General features: G+C 41.0%; 2 protein-coding genes across 2 annotated transcripts in view; one reads left to right on the top strand and one right to left on the bottom strand.

The window, feature by feature from the left end:
- LOC120020879 (C-Jun-amino-terminal kinase-interacting protein 2-like) overlaps positions 1 to 21,783 on the top strand; it is a 130,179-nt gene that overhangs the window by 29,643 nt on the left and 78,753 nt on the right. The gene's annotated exons all lie outside the window — the stretch shown is intronic.
- Positions 11,624 to 16,761, bottom strand: LOC120025071 (gastricsin-like). Its single transcript, XM_038969509.1, has 9 exons — positions 16,706 to 16,761; positions 16,302 to 16,443; positions 15,878 to 15,995; positions 15,528 to 15,646; positions 15,151 to 15,350; positions 12,649 to 12,765; positions 12,246 to 12,393; positions 11,986 to 12,084; positions 11,624 to 11,776 (listed from the first exon to the last, which is right to left on the bottom strand). Exons 1-9 carry the CDS (start codon positions 16,759 to 16,761, stop codon positions 11,624 to 11,626), a joined length of 1,152 nt encoding a protein of 383 aa, XP_038825437.1.

Here is a 21,783-nt window from a genome sequence, read left to right as displayed (position 1 = left end):
CCATGAATCGTTAATCATGAAACATACACCCCCGCCTTTCTTCTTCCCGGAGAGTTCTTTATTACTGCCTGCGCAATGTACTGAGAAGCCAGCTGGCTGTATGGATGGGGAGTTTATCTCGAGAGAGTCATGTTTCCGTGAAACAGAGTATGTTACAATCCCTGATGTCTCTCTGTAAGGAGATCCTTGTCCTGAGCTCGTCTACTTTATTATCCAGAGACTGAATATTAGCAAGTAATAAACTCGGAAGCGGTGGATGGTGTGCACGCCTCCTGAGTCAGACTTGAAGTTCACTCCGAATACCTCTTCTCCGTCGGTGGTGTTTTGGAGCAGCCTCAAACAGCTCAAATAAGCAAAAAGAAACGCCCAATATTACTTTCGGACATGAAGGTCAGTCAATCCAAAACATTTCAACATTTCAAGTTTCTTCAAGTGAAGTCGCAAAAACCATCAAGCGCCTAGCGCTGTTAAACAGCCATCAATAACACAGAGATGCTTATACCTACATACAGACTCGAATCATTGGCCACTTTAATAAATGGATCACTAGTCACTTTAAATAATGCCACTTTAGTAATGTTTACATATCTTACATTTCTCATTTCATATGTACATACTGTATTTTATACCGTTTATTGCATCTTGCCTATGTCGCTCTGTCATCGCTCATCCATATATTTATATGTACATATTATTTATATATATATAAAAAAAACACATTTATAGATATTTATAGATTTAACAACAAAAACAGTGCAACCCCAACCCCTCATTCTCTCATCCATCCATCCCCTACACTCCCTCTCTCCTATCTTCCACTCCCTCCCTCCCTCTCTCCCACCCTCCACTCCCTCCCTCCCTCCCTCCCTCCCTCTAAACCACCCACCCACCAAGGCATCTATAGAAGTAAGTTAAATAAGAAAGAAAAACAGAAACAAACAGTAATAGAAAAAAACAATGGATAAAAAAGTTAAATAAAAATTATTATCAGCACAAATGGCCACTAGAACAGACATTACTGCTTACCAAACTATACAAGTAGTTACACTAAGTAAAAGACAGGCTCTCCACATATTGTATTAATGGGGACCAGGTTACATCAAACTTTTGTCGGGACCCATGCACAGTTTTACCTAACCTTCTCCAGAGGCAGAGATGACATCCCCTCCTTAACCCACTGCATAAAGGAGGGCGGCTTAGCAGACTTCCAGTCTACCACGCCTGATGCGTGGTAGCATTCTGGTCTAGGGGAAGTATCCCAAAAATGTCAGTGACCGGGTTGGGGCTAACAGTTGTATTACACATATGTGAGAATACCTCAAAAATGGGGTCCCAGGGGCCACTCAAAGATTTGCATGACCAAAACATGTGTCCCACACTCGCTGGGGATCTCAAAAACTTGGGGTCAACATTTGGGTATATTTTTGCCAATCTGTCATTTGAGTAATGAAGACGGTGCAAAACCTTAAACTGAATAAACCCATGCCTTATGCAAAATGATGATGTGTGGATACGCTCAATACTTGTGTGGATACGCTCAATGTTGCCATATATCATCGGGCAGCTCGCCACCTATGTCTTGCTCCTATGCAGATTTTGTATTTGCAAAGGAAGGCGGATTAATGTTCTGTATTATATCGTATAATCTGGAGATTGTGCCCTTCAGATAAGGGTTAAGGTCTAAGCACCTCTCGACTGGACACTTAGTAGGCTCGAGTGAAAATGAAGTGATATGTTTTTTGGCAAAGCTGCGAGTTTGCAGGTATCTAAAAAAGTGGGTATTGGGAATATTATGGTCAACCCTCAGAGTATAGAATGAGACGAATGTGTTATCAACAAATAGGTCACAAAAAAACACCAGACCATTCCAATGCCAGAACTGGAATGTCGTGTCAATCTGCGACGCTGGGAAGAGATGATTAGATGTTAATGGAGAGAAACCGCTTGCTTGTTTAAGGCTAAAGTGACTTCGGAATTGGGACCAGATTTTAACCTTTCAGTGATACCCATCCCGGATCCGGGATCCTCCTCATCAAAAAAGCTAACTAGCATAGCCTAGCCTAACGGGACAGGGATATCATATAATATAATTTTCATGAAATCACAAGTCCAATACAGCAAATGAAAGATAAACATCTTGTGAATCCAGCCATCATTTCCGATTTTTAAAATGTTTTACAGCGAAAACACAATATGTATTTATATTAGCTAACCACAATAGCCAAACACACAACCGCATATTTTCACCATGTTTCCACGGCATAGGTAGCTTTCAAAAAACCGACAAAATAGAGATATAATTACTCACTAACCAAGAAACAACTTCATCAGATGACAGTCTTAAAACATGTTATACAATACATTTATGTTTTGTTCAAAAATGTGCATATTTGAGGTATAAATCATAGTTTTACGTTGCAGCCACCATCAAAAATAGCATCAAAGCAGCCAGAATAATTACAGAGAGCAACGTGAAATACATAAATACTCATCATAAAACATTTATGAAAAATACATGGTGTACAGCAAATGAAAGATAAACATCTTGTGAATCCAGCCAATATTTCCGATTTTTTAAAGTGTTTTACAGCGAAAACACAATATAGAATTATATTAGCTTACCACAATAGCCAAACACACAACCGCATTTATTCACCGCAAAGGTAGCTTTCCCAAAAACCAGCAATAAATATAAAATTAATCACTAACCTTTGGACAACTTCATCAGATGACAGTCTTATAACATCAAGTTATACAATACATTTATGTTTTATTCGAAAATGTGCATATTTAGAGGTGCAAATCGTGGTTATACATTGTGAATACGTAGCAACATTTTCCCAGAATGTCCGGAGATATTTTGGACACTCACCTAATCTGACCAAAGAACTCATCATAAACTTTACATAAAAATACTTGTTGTATGGCAAATGAAAGATACACTGGTTCTTAATGCAACCGCTGTGTTAGATTTAAAAAAAATAACTTTACTACAACATACAAAATACATTATTGTGAGACAGCGCTCACATATTCTCCGCCCTGTTGGATTCTACATATTCCACAGAAATACGAAATAACATTATATGTTTTCTTACTTTTGCTGAGCTTCCATCAGAATGTTGTACAAGGAGTCCTTGGTCCAGAATAAATCGTTGTTTGGTTTTAGAATGTCCATTTCTTCTGTCGAATTCGCGCCACAATGCTAGCCAAGGTTGCTAACATTCCCATCCTCTCTTGGCGCAAAGAACGGAAAACTCCAAAAGTCCCAATAAACGTTGAATAAACTGATAAAACTCGGTTGAAAAAACCTACTTTATGATGTTTTTCTAATATGTATCAAATAAAATCAGAGCCGGAGATATTCGCCGTGTATACCGAATGCTTTTCAGAAGACAATGTGGAGCTCCTTCGCGCGCCTTGGAAAACTGACAAAATGGCAGGCCTGTCACTCCAAAAACTCTTGTTCGACCTCAGATCAAGCTAGACACCCCATTCCACCTTCCACTGCCTGTTGACATCTAGTGGAAGGCGTATGAAGTGCATGTATATCGATAAATAAAAGCCAGTTGAATAGGCAGGCCCTGAAACAGAGCCTCGTTTTCAGATTTTTCACTTCCTATATGGAAGTTTGCTGCCAAATGAGTTCTGTTTTACTCACAGATATAATTCAAACAGTTTTAGAAACTTGAGAGTGTTTTCTATCCAATAGTAATAATAATATGCATATTGTATGATCTAGAATAGAGTACGAGGCCGTTTAAATTGGGCACGATTTTTTCCAAAGTGAAAACAGCGCCCCCCTATTGACAAGAAGTTTTAAGGGACTTCCTAATCTTGGGTTTCAAAACATGGATGCCAAGGTTCATGGGCATTGGGAAGCACAGGAGCGAGACCGGAGAAGTTGGAAGGCTTGACTGTAACTCCCTGGTTTTCTAATGTAGAAACCCAATAAACACATTTCAATATATTTGCTGACCGGTAGCAGTGTAAAACATTAGGAAGGCCCGTGGGTTTAGGTCTCTCTAGATATACCTTTCTCATTCATGTATTTGACTTATTCCAAATGAAGTTGGAAATGTAGCTGTCCAGTTGTTTGAACATTGACTTTGGCAGAAAAATGGTGATCATTTGGAAAAGTACAAAAACCTAGGTAGTATAGTTTTCTAAACAGAATTATTGCGACCTGTTAATGAAATGGGAAGAGACGACCACCTTATGAAATCATGCTTAGTGCACTCCAGGAGTGTTTTGAAGTTATGTTTAAAGAGAGTCTTAAATGAGTGTGTGACCTTTATCCCCAAATAAGGAAAGACCTGATGCTCCACCTTAAATGGGAAATTGGCATACCCAATTCCTTCTGCTAACTGATTAATGGGGAGGAACAAGCCCTGACCTCAATCCTATAGAACATTTGTGGACAGAACTGAAAAATCCTGTGCGAACAAGGAGACCTAAAAACCTGACTCAGTTACACCAGCTCTGTCAGAAGGAATGGGACAAAATTCACCCAACTTATTGTGGGAAGCTTGTGGAAGGCTACTTGAAACGTTTGATCCAAGTTGAACATTTTAAAGGCAATGCCAATCAAATACTAATTGAGTGTATGTAAAATTCTGACCCAATGGGAATGTGATGAAAGAAATAAAAGCTGAAAGAAATAATTCTCTCTACTATTATTCTGACAGTTCACATTCTTAAAATAAAGTGGTGATCCTAACTGACCTAAGACAGGGAATCTTTACTAGGATTAAATGTCAGGAATTGTGAAGAACTGAGTTTAAATGTATATGGCTAAGGTGTATGTAAACTTCCGACTTCAACTGTAAATCCTTCACAGAGTTCAAGTAACAGACACATCTCAACATAAACTGTTCAGAGGAGATTCATCGACACTTTGTATGAATGTAAACTAATGTTGGTGTAGCCTACTGTTATTACTTTATTTGTTTCCTATTTATGTTATCCAAAAGTGCCTGGTGTGGTAATTTCTTATCAAGATTGGGGGTACTCTATCCTAGACTGTCCATATTGGAAATGTGTAACTAAACCAAGTCAATCGTGGGGATTGAGTTACTTGTGCCAGAAGGGTGTGGGCAGGAGTCAAACCCAAGCCAACACGGTAGACATATACAGTACCAGTTTGGACACACCTACTCGTTGCTTTATTTTTACTATTTTCTACAACTTAGAATAATAGTGAAGACATCAAAACTATGAAATAACACACATGGAATCATGTAGTAACCAAAACACTGTTAAACAAAAATATATTTTAGATTTTACGTTCTCCACCCTTTGCCTTGATGACAGCTTTGCACACTCTTGGAATTCTTTCAACCAGCTTCATGAGGAATGCTTTTCCAAAAGTCTTGAAGGAGTTCCCACATATGCTGAGAACATGTTGGCTGCTTTTCCTTTACTCTGTGGTCCAACTCATCCCAAACCATCTCAATTGGGTTGAGGTCGGGTGATTGTGGGTGATTGATGCAGTACTCCATCACTCTCCTTGCTCAAATAGCCCTTACTAAGTCCAACTAAGCGCAAACCAGATGGGATGGCATATCGCTGCAGAACGCTGTTGAAGCCATGCTGGTTAAGTGTGTCTTGAATTGAAAATAAATCACTGACAGTGTCACCAGCCAAGCACCATCACACCACCTCCTCCATGCTTCATGGTGGGAACCACACATGCGGAGATCATCCATTCTCCCACTCTGCATCTCACAAAGACACAGCGGTTGGAACCAAAAGTCTCAAATTTGGACTCATCAGAACAAAGGACAGATTTCTACTGCTCTAATGTCCATTGCTCGTGTTTCTTGGCCCAAGCAAGTCTCTTCTTATTATTGGTGTCCTTTAGTAGTGGTTTCTTTGCAGCGATTTGACCATGAAGGCCTGATTCATGCCATGGTTAACCAGGAAAGATGATTTTGTTGAGCTGGGACACTTTTCTTTAATATGTACAACAACATTTTTCTTTGATGTGTAAATTATCAGAGAATTAGTTTTACATCATATTTGCACTTCTCCAGAAATAGCAGAAGATATTCCATTGTATTCGAGCCATGTCTGTTCTCAACATAAACTCATGAATGGTGAATCTTTCTAATAAGTTTGGTTTTTAATCAAATTAAACAAAAAACAATCAATCTGTTTTTAAAACAGCAATGTTTCTTAATAGGATTGGGTCAAAAACACAATATCATGAATCGAATGTCTTGTTCCATGAGCATAAGGCAATGTGTACACATGTAGGACTAAGGGCTCTTCGACCTGAGGCATGGATGTTTTTCCTATCCATTGAACATAGTTTATTAAATAGTATACAGTAACCCTACACTAGGCCTAGTTATAACAAACATGTAGCCAATCTAGTTTTTGTTATTGACTTTAACATGGAAATATTTGTCTACACACATTGCATTCGCATTTCTTAAATGCACTGTATATTCGAACCATGAACAATTGGACAATGCCCAAACGTTAAACTCTATAATAATATTAGCCTACCATCACCATTTATATGGCCTGTTCGTGACCTTGCCATTTGAAAGGTAAACAAACCGGTCAATAGCCGAGGCTACCAAGGACAGCGATCAGAAAAAGAATGTCCAATATAAAGAAAAAACGTGAATGTCTGTTGACTGTTTTGCTGCTCATTATATTTGAATAAGACATTGGTTATAGGCTACTGATTAGGCTACTGATTAGGCTACTGTGCGCCTCCTCTAGCAAAATCGATGCCATAACCAACTGCGTTACTGCCAAGACCAGCGACCAGTGAGTATTAAATATCATCAGTAGCGCTGCTGGGAATTTGCACTTTGGCACAAAGACACACCTACAATATTTCCACCCCTCCCACCTCAGCACAAGCGAGTTGATATAAGACAGGTAAATTACTGGCACCAGGGTTACAAAATAGCAGAGCGCTGGCTTTTAAAAGTCGAAATTGCCCAAGAATGTGTGTTTGACACTAGAGCCACTTTAATACCAGCCGAAAATAGTCCACAGTGTTATTACTAATGGAATGTAGAAATACGATATGAGCTGAAGTTTAGTCAACATGGGTGAAATACTGTATACGTACTGTATGTTTTAATTACACTCTATAGGGGACTTTCAGGCAGACATCACACCAGAATTGTACTATAATTCAGGAGCCATCAACTAAATAAACATTTGAAAAGATGCAGCAACATTTTGGTGTGTGAAAGATGAGAGATAGAGAGTGAGAAATGATAAACAATTCAGGAGCCATCAACTAAATAAACATTTGAAAAGATGTAGCAATATTTTGGTGTGTGAAAGATGAGAGGTAGAGAGAGAGAAATGTATTCGCAGTGGTGTAAAGTACATTAAGTAAAAGTACTTTAAAGTACTACTTAAGTAGTCTTTTTGAGGTATCTGTACTTTACATCACTATTTATATTTTTGTCAACTTTTAATTTTACTACATTCCTAAAGAAAATGTACTTTTTACTCTATACATTGTCACTGACATCCAAAAGTACTCGTTACATTTTTAATACTTAGCAGGACATAAATGGTCCAATTTACACACTTATCAAGAGAACATCTGTGGTCATCCCTACTGCCTCTGATCTGACGGACTCTTTAAAGGTTTCGTTTGTAAATGATGGCTGAGTGTTGGAGTGTGCCGCTGGTTATCCGTAAATACAAAAGACACGAAAATAGTTCCGTTTGATTTTCCTAATTTAAGGAATTTGAAATTATTTAGTCTTTTACTGTTGCTGTAGCTCAGTTGGTAGAGCATGGCGCTTGCAACGCGAAGGTCGTGGGTTCTATTCCCATGAAGGAGCTCTATGAAATAAAGTATGAAAATGAATGCACTCATCACTGTAAATTGCTGCTAAATGACTGTAATCTAATCTAATCTTTTGATACTTAAGCATATTCTAGCAAGTACATTTACTTTTGATACTTAAATGTATTAAAACCAAATCCATTTAGACTTTTACTGAAGTTGTAAGGGTGCGTAACTGTTGGCAGGGAAGTCAAATGCAGGAGAGCAGAACTTGGTGAATAGCCGGAGCAGTTTAATATATAAAACTAATGGCATACAAAACAACAAACACATGGGTACAAAACCCGTAGCGCACCAGTAACACATAGCACGAGTACTTACAAAATAAACAACTCCTGACAAGGACATGGGGGAAACAGAGGGAAAATATACAACATGTAATTAGGGAATTGAAACCAGGTGTGTGTGAGAACAAGACAAACCAAATGGAACATGAAAAATGGATCGGCGATGGCTAGAAGACCGGTGACGTCGACCGCCGAACACCGCCCGAACAAGGAGAGGAACCGACTTCGGTAGAAGTCGTGACGGAAGTAGTATTTGACTGGGTGACTTAGATTTACTTGAATCATTTTCCATTTTCTACTTTTACTCAAGTTGAGTACTTCTTCAACTGTGTATTTGTTTCAAAATGGCTCTGAAAGAGTGGAGATGTCCATTGTTTTGGCTGTGTCATTGGAAATCCCCTAGTACTACTGCATAATAAGCACTTCGTGTTAATCAGTAATACAGATATAAAGCACAATACACTGAGATATGAACACCTCTCCAAGGTCATGAATAACAATGTGCAGGGAAATACTTCTCCAAATATTTACCAAGTTGTCTATTTTAACATAATTGGAGATAGTTTCTACACACAATGATACAGAAACAACAGTCCTGTCACGCCCTGACCTTAGTATTCTTTGTTTTCTTTATTATTTTTGGTTAGGTCAGGTGTGACATGGGTGATATATGTTTTTTGTCCTGTCTAGGGTTTTTGTATGTTTATGGGGTTGTTACCAGTCTAGGTGTTTTGTATGTCTATGGTTGCCTAGATTGGTTCTCAATTAGAGGCAGCTGTTTATCGTTGTCTCTGATTGGGAACCATATTTAGGCAGCCATATTCCTTGAGTATTTCGTGGGTGATTATCTATGTCTATGTTTAGTTGCTTGTGTCAGCACTATTAGATTATAGCTTCACGTTCGTTTTGTTGTTTTTTTGTATAGTTCGTTCTGTGTTCTTCCTTAATTAAAGAAGATAAATTCAAATCACGCTGCGCTTTGGTCTCATCGCTACGACGAACGTGACAAGTCCTGTAAAGAGCGCTCACAAAGGCCTGAATAGTTTATTTTCACACAGCACTTCATATTTGATGACATACCAAATTCTGTCCTGCTGGTCAGTAGCTGTGTGTGTGTGTGTGTGTGTGTGTGTGTGTGTGTGTGTGTGTGTGTGTGTGTGTGTGTGTGTGTGTGTGTGTGTGTGTGTGTGTGTGTGTGTGAACTAGTCATGATTGTTGATTTAGCACTGATTTTGTTACTGATTGAGCTTTGATAAGGTATGCAGTTCTGCCCTGATTTAGACAGTTATCTAGCTTCACATTTCTACCCCCGATGTATTTTCTGACTTACCCTGCTTCACAGTGGCTCTGTATACATCTGTACTAGGCCCTGTCTGGACTATCCTGTTCTCACTAGAAAACCTGCAATGCAGCATTTCCCTCTGAGCCTCACACAGTCTCTTACCAATGGAGTAGAGAGCTGAGCCTCTGTTGGAACTAATGGACCACAGATATACAGATGTTTTATAGAAACTAAGAAAACAGGATGAAGAGCTCATTTAAGCACTGTTGTGTCTGTAAACTGGGGTCCTGAAAACATAGAGAATAGTGCTGAACTCCTCTGTCTGCTTAGAGAGCAAAGCAAAATATGGAGGGTGTGTGAGAGCTTGTGTCTTGTGTGTCTGGTGAATGAGACACAGACCCAGACAGACAGTGACAGGCCATATCTCAGAGCAGGCTTCCCCAGGGTCGGAGCAATCTGTGTGGACATGAGTCAGAGAGATGCTCCCCTTTGAAGGGTGGAGGGGTCAGGTACATGAGGACTGGGGGTGAAATCACAAATTGGTGTGTGTGTGTCACAAACGTGTGTGTCTCTGCTATCTCTGCTCCTGACAATCAGTTTAAGCCAGTGTATGATTGTGTGTGTGTGTGTGTGTGTGTGTGTGTGTGTGTGTGTGTGTGTGTGTGTGTGTGTGTGTGTGTGTGTGTGTGTGTGTGTGTGTGTGTGTGTGTGTGTGTGTGTGTGTGTGTGTGTGTGTGTGTGTGTGTGTAGAAACAAAAAAACATGCACACACACACACACCAGCCCCTGAAATTAAATGTTGAAGCTTTCATTAAAGTCCCTTTCACAGGGAGGATACTTAGGACTTAACAGATGGTGTAATGTATGCTTCCAACTCACACCCTCAAACACCTAGATCCCCTGAACGCAGCTCACTCTCCAGATCCCAACCACCTGAATTCTAATCACCTGTTCACACACCTGTATGTCATTATCACACACTATTTAGTTCAGTTCTTTGCACCCCATCACTGTAAGGTAGTGTTTGTTTTGTGACACACGTCTTTCGTAACTTTGTTTTTCCCGTGATTTTCTCCTCCCGTTTATGATAGTTTTTGCCTGCCTCACTAACGACGCCTTTTGCCTATTCCCTGCCTCTACTTTAACCTATTGGATTTCCTGTTATCTACCTATTGCCTGATCTCCCGGACTACGTTACTAGCCTTTTCCCTGACTGCACTGTTGCCTTTTTGGACCCCTGTTTATGACCTTCTGCCTGCCCCTGGAACCAGCTACCTGCCTCCTCCTGTGGTCAGTTTCAATAAACACCTGCTGCGCCCTGCGCTTGAAACCAGCTCTCTGTCTCCCCTCGTGTTCATTACAGATGGCATATTTGACTCTGATATTTAGTTATTACTGCCATTATGTAATAAATATTTCAATAGGTAAGATGTGTAGATGGTTGGAAATATTTACAGGCACCAATTGGATAAAGACGCTCTTGTTGTTTTTTGTTGCAGGTTCTGGCAACAGTCAGTGGTGAATGTGAGGTGTGATTTCAGTCTTGCAGGCATCATGAGCTTGATGTGTCAGATACAGGGATTCAAAACAAATGGGATTATTGTGCACTTCAATAGTTTATTCAGTCTAAATGGAAGCTAAACAAACACCAAATACATCCAGTCTTGAGATGAAATGCGTTTATTTGTCAAAAATCATATTTTCATATTTCACTGTATTTCTGTATGTCATTTTCTTTTTCACTCAACTCAGAATTGCAACTCAGCATCATGATGCAATCAGCAACATGGCTGAACCTGTGTTCACATCCGATGTTGTCTGGGAACTAGGAGGTTGTCATTGCAATGCCAGAGTAGAAAGGAAACAACCTTACACCTTACAGCTGAACTGAATATATTAGCAGATGTCATCTAACAAAGACCACAGCTTTAACCCAATGATGCCCATGCTTGCTTTAACCCCACTGGACCAAAGACAAACTGACCCACAGTGGTTGCCATGGGTAATATGCGTATTATAATGACCAGAGTGGTTGCCATGGGTAATAGATGTATTATAATAACCAGAGAGGTTGCTATGGGTGATTCAGAATAGATGCCTTTTGTGATTGATGTTCTAGAATGGCCAGAGGTGGAATAGATTCTGTGTGAGGTTTGGGATGGTAGACTTCTAAGAACGGTCGGTGTCTGTGTTGGTTTGCGGTCATGGTCATGTTGGTCAGGTTTAGGCTGCGGTGGCAAAGCCCACTTGGTTGCTTGTGCGGTCGTAGACGGAGTAGTACTGCATGAGGAAAACATCTCCCAAAATCCACAGGGGCTGTCCGTTCTGGGACGGCAGGTAGGTGGGGCTGATCCCCACGGAGCAGACCTGGTTGTTCTGGATAGAGAGGAGAACACGCATGTTGAGTGCAATACACACACACAGGCAGATAAACACACATGCACTACTGACACATGGCTTAGGCATGCACAAGGCTTATGGACCAGCTTGAGCCATCTAAAATGGCCTTCATTATCCTAACATCAGTCATAGATGGTAACACACGGACAGACACACACACACACACACCACACACACTAACTCACCTGCTGGATGTATGCAGATGGCGGCAGGGGGAAGTTGATTCCATTGATGGTGAAGGTGAGAGTAGGCAGGCTGTTGATCTGGTTACAGTTCACTGTGTACTACATCAACAAACAATTCAAAGACATGAGTGACACAAAACATCCCTGTACTGGTTAACTCTGTTCTGCACTGGTTTTCGCAACCTCTCCCTTTTGGATTACACTGGTTTATGGTGTCAGTTAGTACTGGTCTGTATTGGTCTATAATGGCTTTCTGCTACCTGTCCGTACTGGTCCTGCTGGGCTCCAATGGACTGCATCAGGGTTCCCATGATCTGTCTGGGTGCAGTCAGCATGGAGGTGCCTGTATCCACGATGGCCTGGCAGCCTTGCCCACACCACCCTGTCTCCTGACCGTTGATCTGGAACCTGGAGGTGTACCAGGGTTAGTGTTAGACAGACAGACAGACAGACAGACAGACAGACAGACAGACAGACAGACAGACAGACAGACAGACAGACAGACAGACAGACAGACAGACAGACAGACAGACAGACAGACAGACAGACAGACTAACATTGACAGCGGCCTTAGACATTTTTCACCCCAGCTTTTCCAGTCTCTTAGTGGTTCTGATGTCAGTGTATGGTTAAGTATGTTTAGTTGGTGTGGTTGATCCTGACCCTTGGATGCCGATCTGCCAGTATGTCTGGGAGGTGACGGGGGTCCAGTAGATCTGACCCTGATACTTGGTGTTGTCCACTTCTCCAAACGACAGCTCACTGCCCTGCTGGCCGTCCCTGCACAGAAAAAGAGTTTTAAGTCATCTAACAGTTTTACAAATAAAGTAGGTGGTTGGCAAGAAGATGGTTCACTCTTCACAGAAGACACTTCTCTCCTCAAAAATGTTATGTCTTATATCAGTGATACAGTTTCCGGAGCAGGAATAATGAATATAACATTGATTATGTACATAATTAAGTAAGTACATAATTGAAGTATATTACCCAGTCACCTAGAAAGCGAACACATTGGCTTGCAGAAGGTTCTGTGATATCTGTGTGTATTTTATATTGAAGTCCGGTAGTAGTACATTATATGTGTGGTAAGTAAGTAGGGGTAGGGGTACAGATGTCGGATCTTAACTTGATCACTTTTTTGTCACTGATAATTTTCCTGCTGCATCAGGAAATAGAAATGATCGTGGGGTGAAGTGGGTTAGGGCTTCTGCCTTCAGCGAGCACGTATAACCCTACCATTCCAGCCCATACCTTTCTGGCACAAATATCTCAATCCCCCCAATTTACTAGATTTATTTACACATTTTAAATATGGACAGTCTAGGGATATTTTACCCCCGATCTTAATTATAAATGACCATATCAGACACTTTTGGAAAACATAAACAGGAAACCAATTGTAACTATAGGCTACACCAACATTAGTGGCAGGTAAATTCCCACAGTAGATTATTTCTATTGTATGGAATGCTTGTCAAATAGATAAATCACCCTTAGTCTGTTCAAAAAGTACTCTGTTGTTCTGATTACAATACCAAACAGAGGGTGAACATATCTTGAAACACTTTGGTTGCAAGCAGGACTAAGGTAACGCCGACATCGTCTTTTAGGGAGCGGTAATAAAGTAATTGTGAAAAGGTGTGAAAAGGTACTGTTTGTTTCCCTGGCTGAGTTGATGAGCTGATTTGGGCCATCATCTGATTGACAAATGTAGGTCTGCTGTGGAACAATAAACTTTCCTCCAGTTTGGATGCTTGTCTGTGTTTTATAGTTCGGCTATGTATAATTTATATAGTTCTAGTCTTTGGTGTGAATTGGAAGCCTGTATTGTGTGCCTTTAATATTTTATTTCTTAAAGCTGTCAAGATGTTTATACATGAGCCTATCCAAAGACCATTTAGTTGAGCTGAGATACTCTTCTTTATGTAAATGATCAGACTATTCGTTTTACTTCTTGAAAACATTTAAATAAATGTAATTAACTTGTGGGTCTAATGTAGTCTCAGGCTGGTCACTAGATCGCTCAGCACTGGATGCAAACTCCTGAGGTTCGTAGTGAGCTGCTTAGACCACTGCACTATTGCAGTTCACAATGCTCTAGCGAGCATTAAGAATATTCTGAATACTGATGATACATAGGCGCGTCATTTTGTATTATTTTGTTTTAAGCCTTCCCCAAACCATAGCCCTAAACTTAACCACTCTGAATTAATTCCTGAACTGTTAACCTTTGAGTTGTTTCTGTTATAATCCTGTAACCACGCGAAATGAATGCTTCAAAAATAGACATTGATCCATGAGTCAAAGGGCAGTGGGCCGAATTTGAACCCATGCCGAGGGTCGGGGTCAGTGGCTGTAACTGCTGGACCACACAGGAATTAAGTAAAACAATGATTAATTCTGCCTATTGCTTTCCTTCAACATATAATTAAACAGTTAATGTAAAGCAACAGATTTTCCCAAACGAAAATATATCTACCCCCTACGAATATGCCCGTTTATTATAATCCACATAAGAATTAACACGAGACACGCCGTAGCCTTCACGTAGCCTACATAAGATACAATGTAGGTATGGTACTGCTTTGTATACAAACACGCTTCCAGCCGCCCACTGGAACAATTCTAAATACTTCTTCAGATATTCAAATCCTCCTGCTGCAAGATTATTTTCCTCCTGTGATGAAAGCGGTCCAATTAAAAGCTGACATCTGTAGTGGTATATGTGTGGTAAGTAGTGGTAGTGGTATAAGTGTGGTAAGTAGTAGGATATATGTGATAAGTAGTGGTAGTGGTATATGTGTGGTAAGTTGTGGTAGTGGTATATGTGTGGTAAGTAGTGGTAGTGGTATATGTGTGGTAAGTTGTGGTAGTGGTATATGTGTGATAAGTAGTGGTAGTGGTATATGTGTGGTAAGTTGTGGTAGTGGTATATATGTGGTAATTATTGGTAGTGGTATATGTGTGGTAAGTAGTGGTAGTGGTATATGTGTGGTAAGTTGTGGTAGTGGTATATATGTGATAAGTAGTGGTAGTGGTATATGTGTGGTAAGTAGTGGTAGTGGTATATTTGTGGTAAGTATTGGTAGTGGTATATGTGAGGTGAGTAGTGGTAGTGGTAAGTAGTGGTATATATGTGGTATAAGGGATGGTAGGAGTACTGACCTGGTCATGTAGAATGCAAATATGTTAGCCTGCAGAAGGTTCTGAGACATCATGTTGTCCATGACGGGAGTCTCTTGTCCGGCTGAGATGGAAGGGTAGGACAGGCCAAGGATACCATCAAACTGGGCCACAACAAAATTCTGACCTGGCTCGTCAGTGCTCAGACCAATCTCCTGGTTGGTGAGGATAATACCACCGACCTAAAGAGGGGACAAACAACACACACACTCAGCATCATGGAAACACTTTGGTTTTATTAGAATGGAAGTACATGTACTGTTGTGGCTGTATCTGTTGTGGCTTATTATTGCAGGTTGTGAAGAGTAACTGTGTTAGAAGTAGTTAAGTATTTGTAAGGTTGTTATGGTGGGACTCACGTTGACGGTGTCGTATCCGAAGACTCCACTGAGACTGCCAGCTCCGTAGGGCAGGTAGAAAGTTTCCCCATTAGCTGAGTAGGTGGACGACTGCTGGGGGTTGAACTTTGTGTGGGTGTCTGCAGGAGGAAGGGACACAAACAACTAAGAGGAAATATACTGTCTACAATGTATTTATCTGGGAATGGTGTAGAAGTTACAATGGACTTAAATATCTCTGATAGTAGTAGTAGCAGTACTGTAGTAGTAGTAGTACAGTTAGTAACATTTACTGTTGAGGAAGTAGTAGTTAATTGATACACATAGTAGGTAGTTGTAATATTGTCATGAAGCTATCCAGCTGTACTCACTGCAGGCCTGAGTGTTGCAGAGTACAGAGTCAACCCACAGGTTGGCAGAGCCAGTGTCAAACAACACCTGGAAGGACTGGGGGGGAGTACCGATGGTGATGGCTCCATAGTAGGTGGTCTGGAAAACACAACAGGGAAAATACAGCTGACAAAAGATAGAGGTGCTGCTAATACATTCAGACAACAACGCATCAGATCTAGAATGGTTGGCGTGGTTTAGACTCTACTTCATGGAGTTAGACGTTATCTTGACATGGTTGTTATCTCGTTAGACCTAGAATTCACATTTTCTACATTAGCCTACATCATAGAACTTCATTCTGGTATATGAAAATAGACTACTGTGGACATAGACAGATATAGACAGGACATTGAGTAACATTCTAGATAGACCATACGCTTGGGTTTTAGAGCATGTACGTACGTCGGCGTAGTTGTTGATGTACATGGTGGTGGAGCCAGCGAACTCGTCAGGAAAGTATTTGAGAGCGGGGTCTTGGTAGGGCAGGTGTTCTCCCTTCTCCATCATTCTCTCACGGATTGACTTATGCTTCACCAGAGGGATCCTAGGGTACAAGCACACAGATACACTCAGATTGTCATATGTGGTGAACTTTGCAAATGCATAGAGGGGGAGGGAGAGCGACAAGGAGTTATCATTGACAATGAGAGATGAGAAAAGAAAATTGTGTTTTAGGGAGAATGTAGGGGAAAAAGAGCAAGTGGATGGAGTGAAAATGTGAAATAGAAGGAAACTGAGAGGCTATATTATTTGAAGTGAGAGAGAAAGGGAGATGTGGTATTGTATGTAGTGGTTGGAGTACTAACCTGTGGATTCCCTCAGCGAGCACAGCACATACCAGCACAATAACGAGACACTTCATGGTCACTCCTGAAATCACAGCCAGTGGTGGATACACCTTAGCTTGGGTCAGGACTGTTCTTATATACTGTACCAAACACACATATGTGCACACATGAATGCAAGCGGGTGTGATATGGGTACGCGTGAGTGTGTGTACACATCCCTTATCAGACTTAAGGAGGTGACTATCAGCTTCTTTTTCCCCTGACTCCACATTCTCTATTCAGTGTGCAGGCTTACCCCTACTCCCCTGTACCGATAGCAGCGCTAACCAAAACAGTACTATTAGTTTACTGAACCTTTATAAGGGAGATAACCAGATTAGATAAGATACAGGGCTCTATTTTAACAAACCGAAGGCAATGGCAAATCTTTTCGCTTATGGTAGCGCTATAGGTTCAGTGGTGCCAGAAGTGTTTTTGCTATTTTCACAACCACAATTATGAGACATCTCCAGACACAAACATTGGCAGTAGAATGGCCTTTACTGAAGAGCTCAGTGACTTGAAATGAAAATTAAATCAAATTTTATTGGTCACATATACATATTTAGCAGATGTTATTGTGGGTGTAGTGAAATGCTTGCGTTCCTAGCTCCAACAGTGCAGAAGTATCTAACAGATCACAACATTACGAACTAATCTAAAAGTAAAATAATGTAATTAAGAAATATATAAATATTAGATTGAGCAATGTCGGAGTGGCATTGACTAAAAGTATTATTCTTTTTTTTCACCTTTATTTAACTATTTAACTTTAAATAAAAAGAAACAAAAGTAGCTGCTGCCCTGCTGCCCTCGTTTAAATAATTTTTTAAATACTGCTTTACTCATCTCATATGTATATACTGTATTCAATTCTATTGTATTTTATAGTTAATAGACTTTTTTTCTATTGTATTATTGACTGTATGTTTGTTTATTCCATGTGTAACTCTGTGTTGTTGTTTGTGTCGCACTGCTTTGCTTTATCTTGGCCAGGTCGCAGTTGTAAATGAGAACTTGTTCTCAACTATCCTCCCTCGTTAAGAACAAATTCATATTTACAATGACGGCCTTGGAACAGTGGGTTAACTGCCTTGTTCAGGGGCAGAACAACATATTTTTACCTTGTCAGCTCGGCAATTCGATCTAGCAACCTTTCGGTTACTTTCCCAACACTCTAACCACTAGGCTACCTGCCACCCTTCTAAGGTGCAGGGTTACGTAACGGCAAACTTGATGATTGAGTTGGAGGCGAGCGTGGCCATGCAGTCATTGGTGAACAGGGAGTACAGAAGGGTGCTGAGCACGCACCCTTGTGGGGTCCCTGTGTTGAGGATCAGCGAAGTGGAGGTGTTGTTTCCTAACTTCACCACCTGGGGGCAGCCCATCAGGAAGTCCAGGACCTAGTTGCACAGGATGGGGTTCAGACCCAGGGCCCCGAGCTTAATGATGAGCTTGAAGGTGTTGTGGTGTTGAAGGCTGAGCTATAGTTAATGAACAGCATTCTTACATAGGTGGGATGGATGGGATAGGGTGGTGTGTATTGTGATGGCGATTGCAACGTCTGTGGATCTATTGGGGCGGTAAGCAAATTGAAGTGGGTCTATGGTGTCAGGTAAAATAGAGGTGATATGATCCTTAACTTGTCTCTCAAAGCACTTCATGATGACAGAAGTCAGTGCTGTAGGGCGATAGTAATTTAATTCAGTTACCTTTGCTTTCTTGGGTACAGCAACAATGATTGACATTATGAAGCAAGTGGAACAGCAGACTGGGATAGTTAGAGATTATATATGTCCGTAAACACTCCAGGCAGCCGATCTGCACATGCTCTGAGGGACACGGCTAGGGATGCCATTAGGGCCAGCAGCCTTGCGAGGGTTAAAACGCTTAAACGTCTTACTCACGTCAGCCATGGGGAAGCTAAGCCCACAGTCCTTGGCAGGCCGCGTCGGTGTCACTGTGTTATCCTTAAAGTTGGCGAAGAAGGTGTTTAGCTTGTCCGGAGGCAAGACGTCGGTGTCCGTGACGTGGCTGGTTTTCCCTTTGTAATCCGTGATTGTATGTAGACCCTGCCACATGGGTCTAGTGTCTGAGCCATTGAATTGCGACTCCACTTTGTCTCTGTACTAACGTAGGGTGGGGGAGGGCCTTGTAGGCATTTTGAAAAGTTGAGTAGCAGTGGTCCAATGTTTTCCCAGCAGGAGTACTACAGTCAATGTGTTGCTAGAACTTCAGTAGCGTTTTCTTCAGATTTGCTTTGTTAAAATCCCCAGCTACAATAAATGCAGCCTCAGGATATGTGGTTTCCAGTTTGCTTAAAGTCCAGTGTAGTTCTTTGAGGGCCGTTGTGGTATCGGCTTGAGGGGAAATATACACGGCTGTGACGATAACCAAAGAGAATTCTCTTGGGAGGTAATTTTTTTATTTTACCTTTATTTAACTTGGCAAGTCAGTTAAGATCAAATTCTTATTTACAATGACGGCCTACCAAAATGAAAAAGGCCTTCTGCGGGGACGAGGGCTGGGATAATAAATATAGGACAAAACACACATCACAACAAGACAGACACCACAACACTACATAAAGAGATACCTAAGACAACAACATAGCATGGCTGCAACACATGAAAACACAGCATGGTAGCAACACAACATGACAACAACATGGTAGCAACACAACATGGCAGCAGCACAACATGGTAGCAGCACAAAACATGGTACAAACATTATTGGGCACAGACAACAGCACAAAGACAAGAAGGTAGAGACAACAATACAAGCAGCCACAACTGTCAGTAAGATTGTCCATGATTGAGTCTGTCACGACTTCCGCCGAAGTCGGTTCCTCTCCTTGTTCGGGTGGCGCTCGGCGGTCGACGTCGCCGGTCTTCTAGCCATCGCCGATCCACTTTTCATTTTCCATTTGTTTTGTCTTTGTTCCACACACACCTGGTTTTCATTTCCCAGTTACTGGTCATGTATTTAACCCTCTTTCCCCCATGTCTTTGTGTGTGATTGTTTATTGTTCAGGTCGGTACGTTTCCGGCTGGTTTTTTCCAGGTGCTGTTTTCACCCGTGCTTTGTGGCAACCGTTATTGTGCGCACATTGGTATTGTTACCTTGTGCTATTTCTTTAGTAAAGTGCGTTGCTTACTCATCTCTGCTCTCCTGCACCTGACTTCATGCACCTGCTACACCCACCGCCTGACAGAGTCTTTGAATGAAGAGATAAAACTGTACAGTTTGAGTGTCTTTTACAGCTCATTCCAGTCGCTAGCTGCAGCGAACTGAAAAGAGGAGAGACCCAGGGATGTATGTGCTTTGGGGACAGAACGGGTATTGTATGTGGAGGATGAGGGCTGTAGTAGGTATCTCAGATAGGGGGGAGTGAGGCCTAAGAGGGTTTTATAAATACGCATCTACCAGTGGCTCTTGCGACAGGTATACAGAGATGACTAGTTTACAGAGGAGTATAGAGTGCAGTGATGTGTCCTATAAGGAGCATTGGTGGCAAATCTGATGGCCATCTAGCCGCTCGAGAGCACTCTTGCCTGCCGATCTATAAATTACGTCTCTGTATTCTAGCATGGTTGGATGGTCATCTGAATCAGGGTTATTCTGGCAGCTGAGGTGAAAGAGGAGCGATTACGATAGAGGAAACCAAGTCTAGATTTAACTTCTTATGGCTGCAATCCCGTTAACGGGATCGACATGACAACAGCCAGTGAAAGTGCAGGGAGCCAAATTCAAAAAACAGAAATCTCATAAATAAAATTCCTGAAGCATACAAGTATTTCACACCATTTTAAAGATACACTTCTTGTTAATCCCACCACAGTGTCCGATTTCAAAAGGCTTTACAGCGAAAGCACCACAAACGATTATGTTAGGTCACCGCAAAATCACAGAAAAACAGCCATTTTCCCAGCCAAAGACAGGAATCACAAAAACCAGAAATAGAGATAAAATTAATCACTAACCTTTGATGATCTTCATCAGATGACACTCATAGGACTTCATGTTACACAATACATATATGTTTTGTTCGAAAAGTTTATATTTATATCCAAAAACCTCAGTTTACATTGGCGCCATGTTCAGAAATGCCTCCAAAATATCTGGAGAAATTGCGGAGAGCCACATCAAATAACAGAAATACTCATCATAAACTTTGATGAAAGATACATGTTTTACAAAGAATTAAAGATACACTTGTTCTTAATGCAACCGATGTGTCAGATTTCAAAAAAGCTTTACGGCAAAGCACAATATTCAATAATCTGAGAACAGCGTTCAGCCACAAAAGGAAGCCATACAGTTACCTGCCAAATTGTATAGTCAACAAAAGTCATAAATAGCATTATAAATCTTCACTTACCTTTGCTGATCTTCGTCGGAATGCACTCCCAGGACTCCCACTTCCACAAGAAATGTTCGTTTTGTTCGGTAATAACCATCATTTATGTCCAAATAGCTATTTTTGTTAGAGTGTTTGGTAAACAAATCCAAAGTCAGGAAGCGCGTTCACTAAAAGCAGACGAAATGCCAAAAAGTTCCGTAACAGTCAGTAGAAACATGTCAAACGATGTATTGAATCAATCTTTAGGATGTTTTTAACATAAATCTTCAATAATGTTCCAACCGGAGAATTCCATTGTCTTCAGAAGTGCGATGGAACAGAGCTCACTCTCATGTGAACACGCATGGTCAGAGCATGGTCAGTTCATGGTAGACCTTACTCATTCCCGTCTCCTTCGGCCCCACTTCACAATAGAAGCATCAGACAAGGTTCTACAGACTGTTGACATCTAGTGGAAGCCGTAGGAAGTGCAAACTGACCCATATCCCACTGTTTATTCGATAGGCGATGAGTTGAAAACCTACAAACCTCAGATTTCCCACTTCCTGGTTGGATTTTTTTCTCAGGTTTTTGCCTGCCATATGAGTTCTGTTATACTCACATACATCATAATAATATGCATATATTAGCAACTGGGACTGAGGAGCAGGCAGTTTTCTCTAGGCACCTCTGGGCACCTTTTCATCCAAGCTAC

Source organism: Salvelinus namaycush, chromosome 2, assembly GCF_016432855.1.
Source record: "Salvelinus namaycush isolate Seneca chromosome 2, SaNama_1.0, whole genome shotgun sequence".
NCBI lineage: Eukaryota > Metazoa > Chordata > Actinopteri > Salmoniformes > Salmonidae > Salvelinus > Salvelinus namaycush.
Note: the sequence above shows the minus strand (reverse complement) of the source record. Positions and strands in the feature narration are given on the sequence as shown.

Bases quoted from the DNA above. Each gene is read 5' to 3' on its own strand.
- LOC120025071 (XM_038969509.1), bottom strand. From the start codon at position 16,761: ATGAAGTGTCTCGTTATTGTGCTGGTATGTGCTGTGCTCGCTGAGGGA. The intron at 12,394-12,648 runs GTCAGGATCAAC...GTACACCTCCAG, and splicing joins TGGCAGATCGGCATCCAAGG to GTTCCAGATCAACGGTCAGG. The intron at 11,777-11,985 runs GTGAGTTAGTGT...CTCTCTATCCAG, and splicing joins CATCTGCATACATCCAGCAG to AACAACCAGGTCTGCTCCGT.